The sequence below is a fragment of the Anolis sagrei genome, chromosome 5, assembly GCF_037176765.1.
Source record: "Anolis sagrei isolate rAnoSag1 chromosome 5, rAnoSag1.mat, whole genome shotgun sequence".
NCBI classification, from domain to species: Eukaryota; Metazoa; Chordata; class Lepidosauria; order Squamata; family Dactyloidae; genus Anolis; species Anolis sagrei.
In genome coordinates this window covers 76307263-76321679 of record NC_090025.1, presented here as the reverse complement: position 1 = coordinate 76321679, position 14417 = coordinate 76307263, and the positions used below count along the sequence as shown (strand labels likewise).

At 39.7% G+C, this 14417-nt stretch overlaps 2 protein-coding genes across 3 annotated transcripts in view; one reads left to right on the top strand and one right to left on the bottom strand.

Annotated features, from left to right (window-relative positions):
* CORIN (corin, serine peptidase) overlaps positions 1 to 14417 on the bottom strand; it is a 158304-nt gene that overhangs the window by 46570 nt on the left and 97317 nt on the right. For both annotated transcript variants that reach the window (XM_060778485.2, XM_060778486.2), the window contains exons 7-9: positions 11359 to 11466; positions 10353 to 10463; positions 7430 to 7546 (exon numbers count right to left, since the gene is read on the bottom strand). In XM_060778485.2, the coding sequence (XP_060634468.2) occupies positions 7430 to 7546; positions 10353 to 10463; positions 11359 to 11466 (336 nt within the window). The remainder of the gene's footprint in view (positions 1 to 7429; positions 7547 to 10352; positions 10464 to 11358; positions 11467 to 14417) is intronic.
* GABRB1 (gamma-aminobutyric acid type A receptor subunit beta1) overlaps positions 1 to 14417 on the top strand; it is a 293072-nt gene that overhangs the window by 242601 nt on the left and 36054 nt on the right. The gene's annotated exons all lie outside the window — the stretch shown is intronic.

Here is a 14417-nt window from a genome sequence, read left to right as displayed (position 1 = left end):
CAAAGACTGATCAAGACCAAATTTGGCACACGGTGCCCCAATGACCCACTCTACATCCTGGTGCAGATTAGAGAAGGACAGACAATGGATGATGGGACTTCAAGTACCTCCACTCCCTTCCCAAGATTGCTGCAATCCTCATCTAATGACCAATCAAGACCAAACTTGGCACACAGAGCCCCCATGACCCACTCTACATCCTGATGCAGCTTGGAGGAGGGTTGACCATGGATGATGGGACGTGCAGTACCTTCACTCACTTACTGAAACCACTGCAACCCTCATCCAATGACTGATAAAGACCAAATTTGGCGCACAGAGCCCCCATGACCCACTCTATATCCTGCTGCTGTTTGGAGGAGGGTGGACCATGGACGATGGGACTTCAAGTTCCTTCACTCACTTCCTGAAAACAATGCAGTCGTTATCCAATGACCAATAAAGACCAAACTTGGCATACAGAGCCGCCATTACCCACTTTCTCTAATAACCCGGGCAGCGCCGGGTCGCCAAGCTAGTAGAGAAATAAAAGTGAGAAACTGGGTGTGGGATATTTGGTCAGGTAGATACTTGAGCATTGCTAAGTATACAGAAAATCATGTTTTATTAACATAATGGTAGAATATGATAGAGAAATAAAAGTGAGAAACTGGGTGTGGGATATTTGGTCAGGTAGATACTTGAGCATTGCTAAGTATACAGACAATTACTAAGGGTGATGAAATGCTGTGTATTTTCCACTTCTTGGCAATGAATTTCTATCTAGTAATTATGAAAAGAAGCAAAATATCGTACCCCATATAAATTGCCCCATAATTTGGTAGGGATTTCCATTCTCTCATGTTTCACTACTGCAATGACAGAAGTAACATTATGAAAGTAATCTGTTAAATAATTCATTTCAGAACACCACCCCAAAACTAAAAAGCCTGCTTATTAAAAAGTAATGTGTTACTGTTTCTTGCATTGCTTGAGGGTCTTCAATTACTTATGCTCCTTTTTAGCAAAGGAGGAGAAGGAGGGAGTGGGAGGAGAAGGAGACTAAAATTTGGAGTGTTCTTTATATAGCTTGGGATGGGTTCAAAATGATGTCAGAGATGGTAACGCTCTCCTTTACAGTTTGTCTGATTTTATCCTCAAATGTTATTGTTTTATTGTTTCATACCTCCAAGTTGTATTACTTTTAGCCTTTTGGGGAAACAAAGAACTTTGTTGGGATTGTGTTTGGAGTGCAAGTTTGCAACTGGAGCAACGCATGAACTAAGAGCCAAAGATGTACAGTGAGCAGCCAGAAAAGAAACTTTAGTAAATTGAAGGAAAGGAAAACATTAAGAAAACAAAGAAACAGCTTAGATTTCTGGAATAGGAAACAAACAAAAAAGTTCCAGAACAAGCCCAGGTGCTTCACAGCAGTCTAGATCCTCAAAGCAGCTCAAAATAGATAAAATGTTTACTAATATTTAAAAATCTGTAAGTAAACTGAACTCTATTCCCATCTCAAACAGATACTCATTGTTAGATTGTGTGAAGCTCCCAGCACCTGAGTCCTCTTTTACCCCAGCACAGAGGCACACAGTAATGATTTATCCTCAAGATCAAATAAGACTTTACTGTTGAACTCCCTCTTAGGAAAGGTAAAGGCTTCCCAGCAGCAGAAACAACAACAGCAAGAGCCCAGGCTAGATTTTGTTGTGTGTCAGTTTATCTTTGAACAGCCAATTAAAATAAATAGCCATGCTACCAACATTGAATAATCTTTTGAATCTTTTATGCTGAAACAACTGGAAGCATTTCAAAGCTTAGTAAATTCCTCTGACTTAGTCTCCTCGTGGAGGAAAATGAAATTTAGTGAAAGGAATGGGTGTGGGAATGGGCTGACACACAGGTGTGAAAACAAACTGAAATACAGTCAGCCTTTCAATGAAGACTCTATTCAGGCTTTTAAAACACCTTAAACTATGTTCCACATCATGTCTAAGGCCAACTGGAACTCACAAAGAGTGGCAGGATTTTCTCCCAGTAAGAGGAGTAGTGTCATGTATCATGTTCTGCAGTTGATGGTGGTTGGTGGTGGTAGGCCTAGCAGTTGGTGATAGAAGGTTTAATGTAAGTCTTAGTTCTAAAGGGTTGAGTAATCTGTAAGTAAGAGTTCATGGGTGAAAGCAATTAAGGGTGGAGGTATGCAAGAGATGGGTTGCAGCTGGGTGTTTCTGGATATAAGGAGCTAGCCTTGGGACTGATCTTTGGGAGAAAAGTATTTGTTTTATTTTGGTGGTAGATGCTGCTGGTTTTCCTCCAGGTTTGTGGATTTTTGGTGTGCTGATCTGTCTTCTGAACCTTTGGAATCCTGGAACCTTGAATCTTGGACTGGCCTTTAACTACGGTATAGACTCTTGACCCCTGGACTTTGTCTATTGAACTCTTGGCATTTGACCACTGGACTGGACCTTTTGACTATGGAGTTATCTTGAACCTGCAACAGTGTTTGCTGTATTTGTTTTATATTCTGTGGCTGAGTGCAATCTTTGTGTTTTATATTTTGGACTATTAAAACAGCCAGAATGTAAGTGCTGTTTTAATTAAATTGTTTAACACAAACTGAGTCCCTCGTCGAGGTTGAGAAGGCCGGTATAGAAATCTTCTAAATAAATAAACTGGGTATTTCTTTGGTTAATCTCTACCAGAATAAGGCATAGCCCTGGCAACTTGACAAGTAGCTTTAAGAGCTGGGTTTGTTTAGCCTGCAGAAAAGAAGGTTGAGTTAGATATGATCACCACGTTTAAATATTTGAAAGGATGCCATAAGGAAGACAAACAGGCTTGTTTTCTGCTGCTCTCACCTGAACCTCATGAAGAACTTCCTGACCACAAGAGCCATTCAACAATTGAACGCAATGCCTTCGAACCTCCCTCTTTGGAGGCTTTTTTAAAAGAGGGTGAGTGACCAGTAATGTTTGGTTGTGCTTTTCCTGTATGTCGGGGGTTGGACTGGATGGCTTGTATGGTCTCTTCCAATTCTAGGATTCTATCATCAGGACAGTACACCCATATTCTATTTATATTTCTGCCATAGACTGATTCTGAAACCTACCTTTTTACAAAGGAGTTCTAATGATGTTTAAAAAACACACTCCACCAGCTGTGTTATTTAAAATGAAGGATTTCCTTTCTTGTTTACAAAGATTTCCCTTTTGAGTTTTAAGTGAGGCTGGAACATGCTCATTAATTACTTCAAAGAAAATCCTCAAAATAGCTAATGTTAACCAAATGAACACCATCTCGCACGACTTGGCAGCTAGAACATAACCCTTACTATAATTCAATCTTAAGCAAATGGTCCCTGAAAGAGGCAAATGATATTACGGAAGATCTAGTGGAGAAAAAAAGTGTTTGTTTCCCTTGCTTCCTCCTTTGAGGGCCCTTCTACACTGACATCAAATGCAGAGTCAATCCAGGATTCTGGGCACCGGATAAGGTCCATATGATGTCTTCTTTTGGACTCCCTCAACTGTCCCAAAGGCAGTAGGTTGTCTCTACTGCCCAATTGTGCTGAATATAGTTCAGCGCAGCTGGGCAGCCACCCTAGAAACACCTCCCCCCCCCCCATGTCATGGTGGTCCCCACCTATCACACAACACCTACCTGCTCCTCAGCACTCTGAGGGCCTTCTACATATGCATTCAAACCTGAGAGGAAGCGTGTTAAAACAGAGGTGGCTAAAGAATCTTTAGTCAAAGTGCAGGAGGAATCGAGTTAAGGGCTGGAAAACGCATGAAACTATGCAGCGGGACTAACAGTTCTGTGTTTGGACTCATTTTCATGTCTTCCATTTTAAAAAGTCACTTCTTTTTCCCACGTTTTGGTGCTGTCTGGAAGCGCCCTGACTGATGCCAAGGAGCAAGCAGGTGGTAGATGGGGTGGTCATAATGGATTACTGTGCTTATTTCTTGGTGTAAGATTTTTTGTTTTATCCCAACTTAAAATAATAATAACACGTTAAAACAATTAAAAAATTTAAAACAATAAAATAATTTTGATAACTAGAAAATTGAAACAACTTAATGTGCTTTGCTTGTATTTTCCTGCTCAGCAGGGGATTGGACTGGGTGGACCTTCCAGCATGAGATTTGATGATTCTAAATAAGTTAGGCCTAAAAGACTTTAACAAAATGTTGTAGTTTAACAACTGTTGAATAAAGCACAAATTAGGCTGCCAAAGAAACAGCCTTTCAGAAATAGGGAACTACTACAGAGAAGGTTTTGTAGTCCCATGTTTTCCCACAAAATATTGCTCCCATAGGTTGCTGTGAGTTTTCCAGGCTGTATGGCCATGTTCCAGAAGGATTCTCTCCTGATGTTTTACCCACATCTATGGCAGGCATGTCCAGAGGTTATGATGTCTGTTGGAAACTAAGCAAGTGATGTTTATATATCTATGAAATAATGTCCATGGCAGGAGAAAGAACTCTTGTCTGTTGGAGGCAAGTGATGTTGCAATTGGCCACTTTTATTAGCATTGATTAGACTTGTAGCTTCAAAGCCTGGCTGCTTCTTGCCTGGGGGAATCCTATGTTGGGAGATGTTAGCTGGCCCTGATTGTTTCCTGTCTGGAATTCCCTATTTTCTGAGTGTTGTTCTTTATTTAATGTCCTGATTTTAGAGTTGTTTAAGACGAGTAGCCAGATTTTGTTCATTTTCATGATTTCTTCCTTTCTGTTGAAATTGTCCACATGCTTGTAGATTTCAATGACTTCTCCGTGTAGTCTGATACAGTGGTTGTTAGAGTGGTCCAGTATCTCTGTGTTCTCAAATAATATGCTGTGTCTAGTTTGGTTCACTAGGTACTCTGCTATAACTCCAGTTGAGTCAGTCTGCAGTGCCTTTCATGTTCCTTGATTCATGTTTGGGCAATGCTGCATTTGGTGGTACCTATGTAGACTTGTCCACAGCTGCATGGTACACGGTATACTCCTGCAGAGCTGAGAGGATCCCTTATCCTTTGCTGAATTGTTGGATTTTCTTAGTAGGTCTGTAGATAGTTTGTACAAGCCACAAGAGTAAAGACAAAGATCCACCCAGAGGAAAAGTGTTATTACCATACATCAAGAGAACCACTGACCACATAGGGAAGCTGATGAAGAAACACAACATACAAACTATTTACAGACCCACTAAGAAAATCCAAAAATGCTACATTCAATAAAGGACAAGAGGGATCCTTGATCATATACAAGTTTAGAAATGCAGCACAAAGCTCCCTGCTATATGCTCTTCTAAACTACACGTGTTTGTTCCTTTTTTGTGCAGCATTTTTGCATATTTGCAATTAAAATAAGCATCTGGGGGAAATGTATAGCTAAAACAGGTTATGAACCTTCATCTCTAGACCCAGTACTCCTGGGTCACAGCAACTCATGTTTATTGCTCACTGTTGTTTCTCAAAGCTGAAGAAAACAACATGATAAATAATGTATGGTGATTAGTTTGTGTTTCTCTTTTGGACATAGCACTTAGAAACAGATATGGAACTAAATTTACAATTAGCCGTGCAGCAGGCAAGAAGTCCTTATGCCAGATTGAATTTTTGCAGTAGGTAGGTTCAAAGATTAATTTGTTTCAAACCATGACGTATACAAATATCTGGAGAGAAAGCATATTCACATGCCCCAAAATATGAAGAAATTGAGAAAAACTAAGAAGATATATAGTGTGCCCCCAGGCAGTATTTAAAGCATAGATGGACTGCCTCGGGGATCACTCAACTAGTCAAAAGCATGTTGTCTCTGCTACTGCAAGCAACTGCAGCTCCAAAAATAGTGAAAAAATTCAAATGAACCAGTACATGCCATTAGGATAAGAGGGCATTTTCATTCAAACTGTGGATCAGGGGATATCCTAAAGGCTGGAACAGCTTCCTCAAAACTTCTAAAAGTGGCACAACCCTAATGAAGAGGGTGCTAATGATATATGTTTTTATTGATCTTGCTATGATTTTATATTATACTAGCCGTCCCCTGCCACGCGTTGCTGTGGCCCAGTCTGGTGATCTGGAAAATAAAGTAATGTGAAAATGTGGGTTTCTAATAAATGTAATTTCTTTATGCGTGTGGGTAAACAGTATTGTTTCTTTGTCAGTGTTGATGTGGAGATAGTCTGGTTTGCCTACTCTGGAATATGCAACAAATAATGGTCCTTCTTTAGGGGTCCCTTTAAAATCTATGATACTATATATCTCTCTCTGTGTGTGTGTGTGTGTGTGTGTGTATGTAAATCATATATATCTATATCTATGGATGGATGTCTCTTTGTTGGGAGGACTTTGATTATGTTTTCTTGAGCTGGTGAAGGGAGTTGGACTGGGTGGCCTTAAGTATTGTCTGTTGGTCATGAGAGTTCTATGTGGGAACTTTGCCCCAATTCTGTCGTTTGTGGGGTTCAGAATGCTCTTTGATTGTAGGTGAACTATAAATCCCAGTGACTACAACTCCCAAATATCAAGGTCTATTTCCCCCAAACTCCATCTGTGTTCATATTTGGGCATATTGAGTATTCATTCCAAGTTTGGTCCAGATCCATTATTGTTTGAGTCCACAGTGCTCTCTGGATGTAGGTGAACTACAACTCCCAAACTCAAGGTCAATGCCCACCAAACCCTTCTTGTGTTTTCTGTTGGTCATGGGAGTCCTGTATGCTACATTTGGTTCAATTCCATCATTGGTGGAGTTCAGAATGCTCTTTGATTTTAGGTGAACTATAAATCCCAGCAACTACAACTCCCAAATGACAAAATCATAATTTTTTGAGTGATGGTCACTCCTTGTGTTGTAAGACGTTTTGTTGCCAAATTTGGTGTGATTTCATTCATTGGTTCTTTTGTTTTTAAGGTACTCATTATGCACAGAGCATTTATATATATATAGATGTTAATGTTTTTAATTGTATTTTATGGTATTGTGGGCATTGAATTGTTGCTGTCTGTAAACCGCCTTGAGTCGCCTGCAAGCTGAGAAGGGCGTTATACAAATATAGTAAATAAATAAATAAACATCACATAAAAATGATTATACAAGCAGTCCCCGAGTTACAAACATCCAACTTATAAATTACTCATAGTTAAGTATAGGGATGAGACAACAGGAAATGAGATAAATACACCTTGGAAAGGAAATTCACTCCTGGAAGAGTGTCTCCACTGAAGCTTTCTTGCCAACCCTTGTTTCCACAACAAGCCTTTTTTTTTTTCAAAATCCAATTATCACAAAGACAGAAAGTGAGGTGAATTTGGAAGATGCTATCTGAGTTATCATCTTCGAAAGAAATTCCTTTTCCCCTAGAATATGCAAAAATCGTGATCTACCAGTATTTCTGAAAAGCTTTCAGTTGCAGTTCCTATGCTGCGCCATGCAAGTGACATGTAGAGTCCCCTTACTTTTACTACAGTTTTCTTCATCACTTCCATCCTTACAATCCTTGTCTCCATCACACTGGAAAGCAGTGGGAATACACTGACCATTTTTGCATTCCGCTAGTCCTTGGCTGTGACATGCTGTGGAAAATAAGAAAGAACTGTTAATTCTTAAATGCTCTCCATTTCCTACAAATTAAATATGTAACCATTTAAAGCAGTGTTTCTCAACCTGGGGGTCGGGACCCCTGGGGGGGGTCGTGAGGGGGTGTCAGAGGGGTCGCCAAAGACCATCAGAAAACACAGTATTTTTTGTTGGTCATGGGGGTTCTGTGTGCAAAGTTTGGCCCAATTTTATCATTGGTGGGGTTCAGAATGCACTTTTATTGGAGGTGAACTATAAATCCCAGGAATTACAACTCCCAAATGTAAAGTGTCTTTTCCCCAAACTCCACTAGTGTTCACATTATTGACCATTCATGCCAATTTTGATCCAGATCCACCATTGTTTTGAGTCGACAGTGTTCTTTGGATGTAGGTGTACTGCAACTCCAAAACTCAAAGTTAATGCCCACCAAACCCTTCCAGTATTTTCTCTTGGTCATGGGAGCTCTGTGTGCCAAATTTGGTTCAACTCAGAGTTCAGAATGCTCTTTGATTTTAGGTGAACTATAAATCCCAGCAACTACAACTCCCAAATGGCAAAATAACCCACCCGCCCCCAATATTCAAATTTGGGCGATCGGGTATTTGTGTCAAATTTGGTCCTGGGAATGAAAATACATTCTGCATATCGGATACTAACATTACGATTCATAACAGTAGCAAAATTACAGTTATGACGTAGCAACAAAAATGTTACAGTTGGGGGTCACCACAACATGAGGAACTGTATTATGGGGTCACGGCATTAGGAAGGTTGAGAACCACTGATTTAAAGCATACTTAACATATCAGCAGGACTTAAAAATGATCACAGAAATTATTTGATAAAAATACAATAAATATAGGTTTGAGAGTTAAGCATATTAGTTAAAATTATAATATATTTATTTATTTATTTATTTATTTACTTCTTTTTTATACCGCATTTTTCAGCCCTTAGCAGGCGACTCAATGCGGTTTACAGTGCAGTTAAAAACAAGACAATACAACAACAGGATCGGCGACGTTGATCCACAACAGTTAACGATCAGACAGGACAAATCAACAAACAACATATAAAGCGTCTTAATTGAAATCGGATCCGTTCTCATAGCCGTTATGCCGTTCCTATGTTCCATTTACCGACTTCCTTGATTAGTTGCATTACTCAGCCAAACGCTTGTTCGTACAGCCAGGTCTTGACCATTCTCCGAAATGTCAGCAACGAAGGTGCCTGTCTGATGTCTGCCGGCAAGGCATTCCATAGCCGAGGGGCCACCACTGAGAAGGCCCTGTCCCTCGTCCCCGCCAAGCGCGCCTGTGACGCAGGCGGGATCGAGAGCAGGGCCTCCCCAGACGATCTTAATGTTCTAGACGGTTCATAGGTGGAGATGCGTTCGGAGAGGTAAGCGGGGCCAGAACCGTTTAGGGCTTTATAGGCTAAAGCCAGCACCTTGAATTGTGCCCGGTAGCGAATTGGCAGCCAGTGGAGCTGGCTCAACAGAGGAGTGGTGTGCTCCCTGAGTGCCGCTCCCGTTAGCAACCTGGCTGCCGAGCGCTGGACCATCTGGAGCTTCCGGGCAGTCTTCAAGGGCAACCCCACGTAAAGCGCGTTGCAGTAATCAATCCGGGATGTAACCAGAGCGTGGACCACCGTGGCCAAATCAGACTTCCCATATACATGAACAAAGCAATACACTACATCCATACTGTTTAAACATAGCAACGAACACTTGACAAAATCCAATTATTAGTTTAACTAAATAAATCCATTTAATCAATGAGATTTGTTATGAGAACTCTGCTCTAATTATGATTATGGAGAGCTGTTTAAAAAGATAAAAGAATGGATTTTGCAGCAAATCAGGCCTGAACTCTCACTGGAAACCAAGATTAAATTGAGCCTGTCATACTTTGGACATAGTGTATTATAAGACAAAATGACCATATAATGTGGTTCCAACTGCATTATTTGCCAGTGTAGGTACAGCCTCAATTATGGGTAGACTGATTAAATCAAGGAAAGCTATAGCTTTCAATTTGGAGATGTGCACAAGGCTGTTAATTATGAGGACTCTCAGATATTTCTCATTCAAAAAAATTGAACTGATGTTAATGGGAGTATTAGGGAATAATAAGATTAATACAAAAGAACAAGACACTGTTTAAAAGTATGATTCTAGCAGGACAAGTCTGAAAACGTTATGAGAACGGAAAAATGAAAAAAAATTGACTATGGAAAATTGGAACAACTATATTTATGATCAGGTCCAATCTGAAATTATACCATATGTAATCTAGCAAGATATACAAGAATATAAAACAGAAGAAATTGAAAAATAAATTGAATACCTATATGGAATGGATGGAAAGCAGTGAAGCCAATGTAAATATTGTACAGAAACTAAGAAAATTGTGTAAGGATAAATATTTGGGATGAGAAGGGTGAGTTATAAATACAGTAAATAAGTAAAATAAATATAGGGAAATTATGTGATCTAGGGGAAGGGTGAAGGGGTGGAAATGAAGGTTGTTAATAAAATTAATAAAATGTCATTAAACAGAAGAATGTACAAAAGGAGAAGGTGCAGAAAAAAAGAATAGTTACACAAAAATGAGATGCTTATACGTATATGCACCAATGGAAATTAAGTGTAAAGAAGACGATGCAATGCTGGAACAATAATAAAAGTATCTGAAAAATACAATCATTCAAAAATTGTCATATATTGAAGTTGACTTGACAGCAAATAAGAGCGATGATGAAAACTGATATCAAAATGTGTAAAATCAGATAACTTACAGCAGTTGACTTCATCTGATTTGTCTGTGCAGTCATGGTCACCATCACATACCCAGTCCATTCTTATGCATCTCCCATCTCCACATTGGTAGTGAGTTAGTGGATTACAATCTTTTTTTTTAGGAAAAGAAATACAAAAACTGAAAAAGAATCAACACAACTCCTTCCACTATTTCTAACACAACTGGGTCACATATTATGAAATCAAAGTGGGAGCACAATAAAGCAATGACCTTTGAAAGAGCACTTGCCACCAGACAGTTCTTCTCAATATTTAGTGAGACACCCCACACACACACACACACACTTTCTTGTACATAATTTCAATCCATTGCTTTGGGTTCTATCTCTTAAATAGCAAGCTCGCTCCATTCTCCAAGGACAGCTCTTCTGAACAGCTGACAGTGTACAGCTACCACTGCAATTCCCAGTGTTTTCTTGTCAAAGCTAAGAGGAGTCAGAAAATTCTAAACACAATTCAGAGTGACTTTAGCTGAGCATGGGAGGAATTTTGAAATGTATATTGTATTTTGAATGCAGGCAGTCCATGAGTTACAAACATCCGACTTACAAACAACTCATACAACAGAGATGAGACAATAGAAAGTGAGAGAAATCCACCCCTCAGACGGGAAATTATCTCCTGAAAGAATTGGGGGAAAGATGTCTTCACTGAAACTTTATCCCCAATCTTTGTTTCCACAACAAGCCAAAATTTTCAAAATGCAATTATGGCAGGGACAAAAGTGAGGTGAAATCTTCTAAACAGGAGCATGGACAAGTAAACAAACACCACAGGGATGTTAACCCTCCCCTATGCTATCCATAGCAAGATATATTGTGTGTGTGTGGCTTTTGTATGCTCCAGACTGTTCTGTATACACAATGTAAGACAGACATGGAAATATTCTGGCCCTGTGTCAAGAGAATGCGATCAATGTTCTCCATTACAGTGTTTAAAATATTTCTATCTAGATCTATCTATATACAATTACACTTTATTTACCACAATTCTGCTCATCACTTAGGTCTCCACAGTCATCATATCCATCACAAACAAAAGTGTAATTGAGGCATTTTCCTGTGTTGCAACGGAAAACTCCTTCACTGCAATCTGCAAAAAATAAAATATTTTTTTAAAAAACCATTATCTTACCTTACTCATGCATTAACATTTTATAGTAGAATTTAATCTGGGTATGAACTCCCCAAAAAGAATGAGAACTGAACAGCAATAATTTTACAACATGCTTTCATGTTTTTATATTGTAATATTATTGTTGAAATTAGTAATGAAATTTGTGAAATAATTGTGTGTGATACAATATTTTATTGTTTACTGAATAACGCACCCTAAAATCCACTAATTCTATATACTCATGTATAAGTTTAGAAATATTATTTTTTAGAATCACCCCAAAAAACTGGGTCAACTTATACATAGGTCCATAATTTTGGCCCCCAAACTACCAACTAGAGTCTATTGGCCATGCTGCAACTGTTAGTAGGAGTGGTAGAGGAGGGAAACGAGGCACCCAGGTGTTAGACGAGGAACAGCAAAGGAAGAGGATCCAGGAGGACCCACTGATGAAGAGTCCTTCGAGGATTTCTCCGAGAGTGAAATGAGTGAAGAGGAGGAAGGAGATACAGATGGGAATAGAGGGACTAAGAAGATTACTCGAGAGCAGGAATCAGATGAGGAGCATCAGAGAAAGAAGATCCAGGACATACTTACTGCTCCCACAGAGGAAGAGGATTTCATGGGTTTTTCTGAGAATGATGGTCTGGGAGTGATAGGGATGAAGAAGAGCCACTGGATTGGACCAAGGTACAGGAGGTTCAGAATGTGTGTACTCAACCAATGTCTAGTGACACTTTTGTGGGGTTTTCTGGTGGTGGGGATTGGCAATGATACTGTGAAATCATGGGGAGACCTAAGTCTTGTCAAGAGGTGGAAGAGTTGGAGGGATGGGCATTGGCGTTCAGCTGCGGAAGCTAAGACAGCTGAGAGTGATGAGGATAGAGTGGAGGGCAGCTCATCATCGGATTATAAGCTGTAAGATAAATGTAGGCACTGGAATGATAGAACTTTGCAGTAGGCAAAGTGTTGGTTTCGTGCCTTGGGTCTTGTTGCTGCCGCTTTCCTGTTGGGCTTGGGTCCTGGATCTGCAGGTTGCTGTTTTGCTTCGTGTACCGACCAGCTTGGATTCTCGTAAGTGCAGATTTCCCCTCTCCTTGATTTCAGACTGCTTTTGACAACGACACTGCTTAAGTGGACTTTGGAACCTTCAACTGGGATTTCTTCAACCTTGGACTGCATTTTGATAACGGCTTCTCTTCACGGCTCTTTGTTTGTTTGTTTCCATTGAACTGTGTGATTTTGGTGTGCTTTGGAAGAACTCTTGTTGAATCCGGGTGTTTTGCCAGTTTAATCCGGATTATTTTCTGAGTTAGTTTTTCAAGCTAGAAATTGCTACAATCTTTGAGTTTTGACCAGAAGCACTGAAGCAAGTATCTCTGAGTCCTGTTTACTTTGCTTTAATAAACTATTGTTTTGGACATACTCTTTAAGGTATCTGGGTTCCTACACTATGTGTCATTGGCAGCTGCATAATGGGCAGAAATCAACAAATTCTCACATGGAGGTATAAGATGGACTTAAAATCATGTCTATCGAGACCAAGTGCAGCATATTATCCAATACACCACATTAAAACTAGCTTTCACTGCTGTTAAAGGGGGAGGAATGTAACAGTTCGAACTGTCCAGAAGTTTCCAGTATGGTTTATATTTAGCTCTAAAATAATATCAAGAATGAAAGGATAGTAAATACCAAACACATAACATCCTAAATGATATAAACTAAGTTAAAATATGTGTGTTCTGCAGATGGTTTCATATTGAGGAATGCAGTACCCAGCTGAGTTGGAAATTCAGATCATTGTTTATCTGGAATCTGTACCATGAAATATTCTGACAGTTCTCTACACTAGTCTCCAAGAGGAAATTGATCACACATCAAAAGAGGACATGTTACTTATCATAGGCAATTGGAAATCAAAAGCAGAAAGTTGACCAAATATCAGTGGAAGCTGTATCCCATTGTGCTTGTGTTATCTATGCAGCAGAATATAGAAAACTCTACAAAAACACACTGCTGTGATACCTTTATTAGGTCACCAAAATGCACAAAATACATTACACAAGTGTTTGAAACTCCCATTCTGCTTCATCAGGCATGGATGTTAAAAAAACATTTTAGGGGAGGAAATATGAGGATTGAAAGTTATAAAGTAGCACTTTACCATTAGGTATTTGGGATACAAAAGCAGTGTAAGGCAGTAAACTTCATTATTTTCTTCTTCAGTTTGAACTCTTGTCTGTATCTGCCATGTGCAAGGCTACAAGCAACCACATATAGAAATTTAGAAGTTCACATCGTGTCTAGTTCAAGGGCAGACTTTGAGGCCAAAATCAGGAATTTTGCTATGACCCATGGATAAGGCAAGAGGTGTTGTGTGGTTTCCAGGTTGTATGGCTGTGCTCTAGTTTGCTACTAGAACACATCCATCCAGCATGGAAACCACACAACACTCCAATGATTCTGGCCATAAATGCCTTTGATGATAAATCAAGAGCTACTCCACAGAGGGGAAAGTATTCATGCCACCTCAGGAATGCCACCATGCCTGGCCACCACTGCCACTTCCCCACAAGGGTATTTTTTTAAAAACCCAGAAGAGACAACGAGAGTAGAGGGTTTATGCGCTTAATTTAGGTTTACATAGGATGAATTGTACAAAAGCATTCTTGGTCACTGCTGAAACCTGGGCTTCTGGGACAAATCCAGGAGTACCCCCCAAACTGTGAACCTGTCTTTTCAGGGGAGTGTGACCCATGTAACACATGCCAAAACCCTGTTCCCAGATTTGTCTTTCAGCTGACCAGAAGCATGTCTATCTTGTCTTCATTAAGCTTTAATTTGTTTGCCTTCATCCAATCCATTACAGCTGCCAGTCACCCATTTAGTACAGATTCCTTGGAATTAGATGGAAAGGAGTAGTA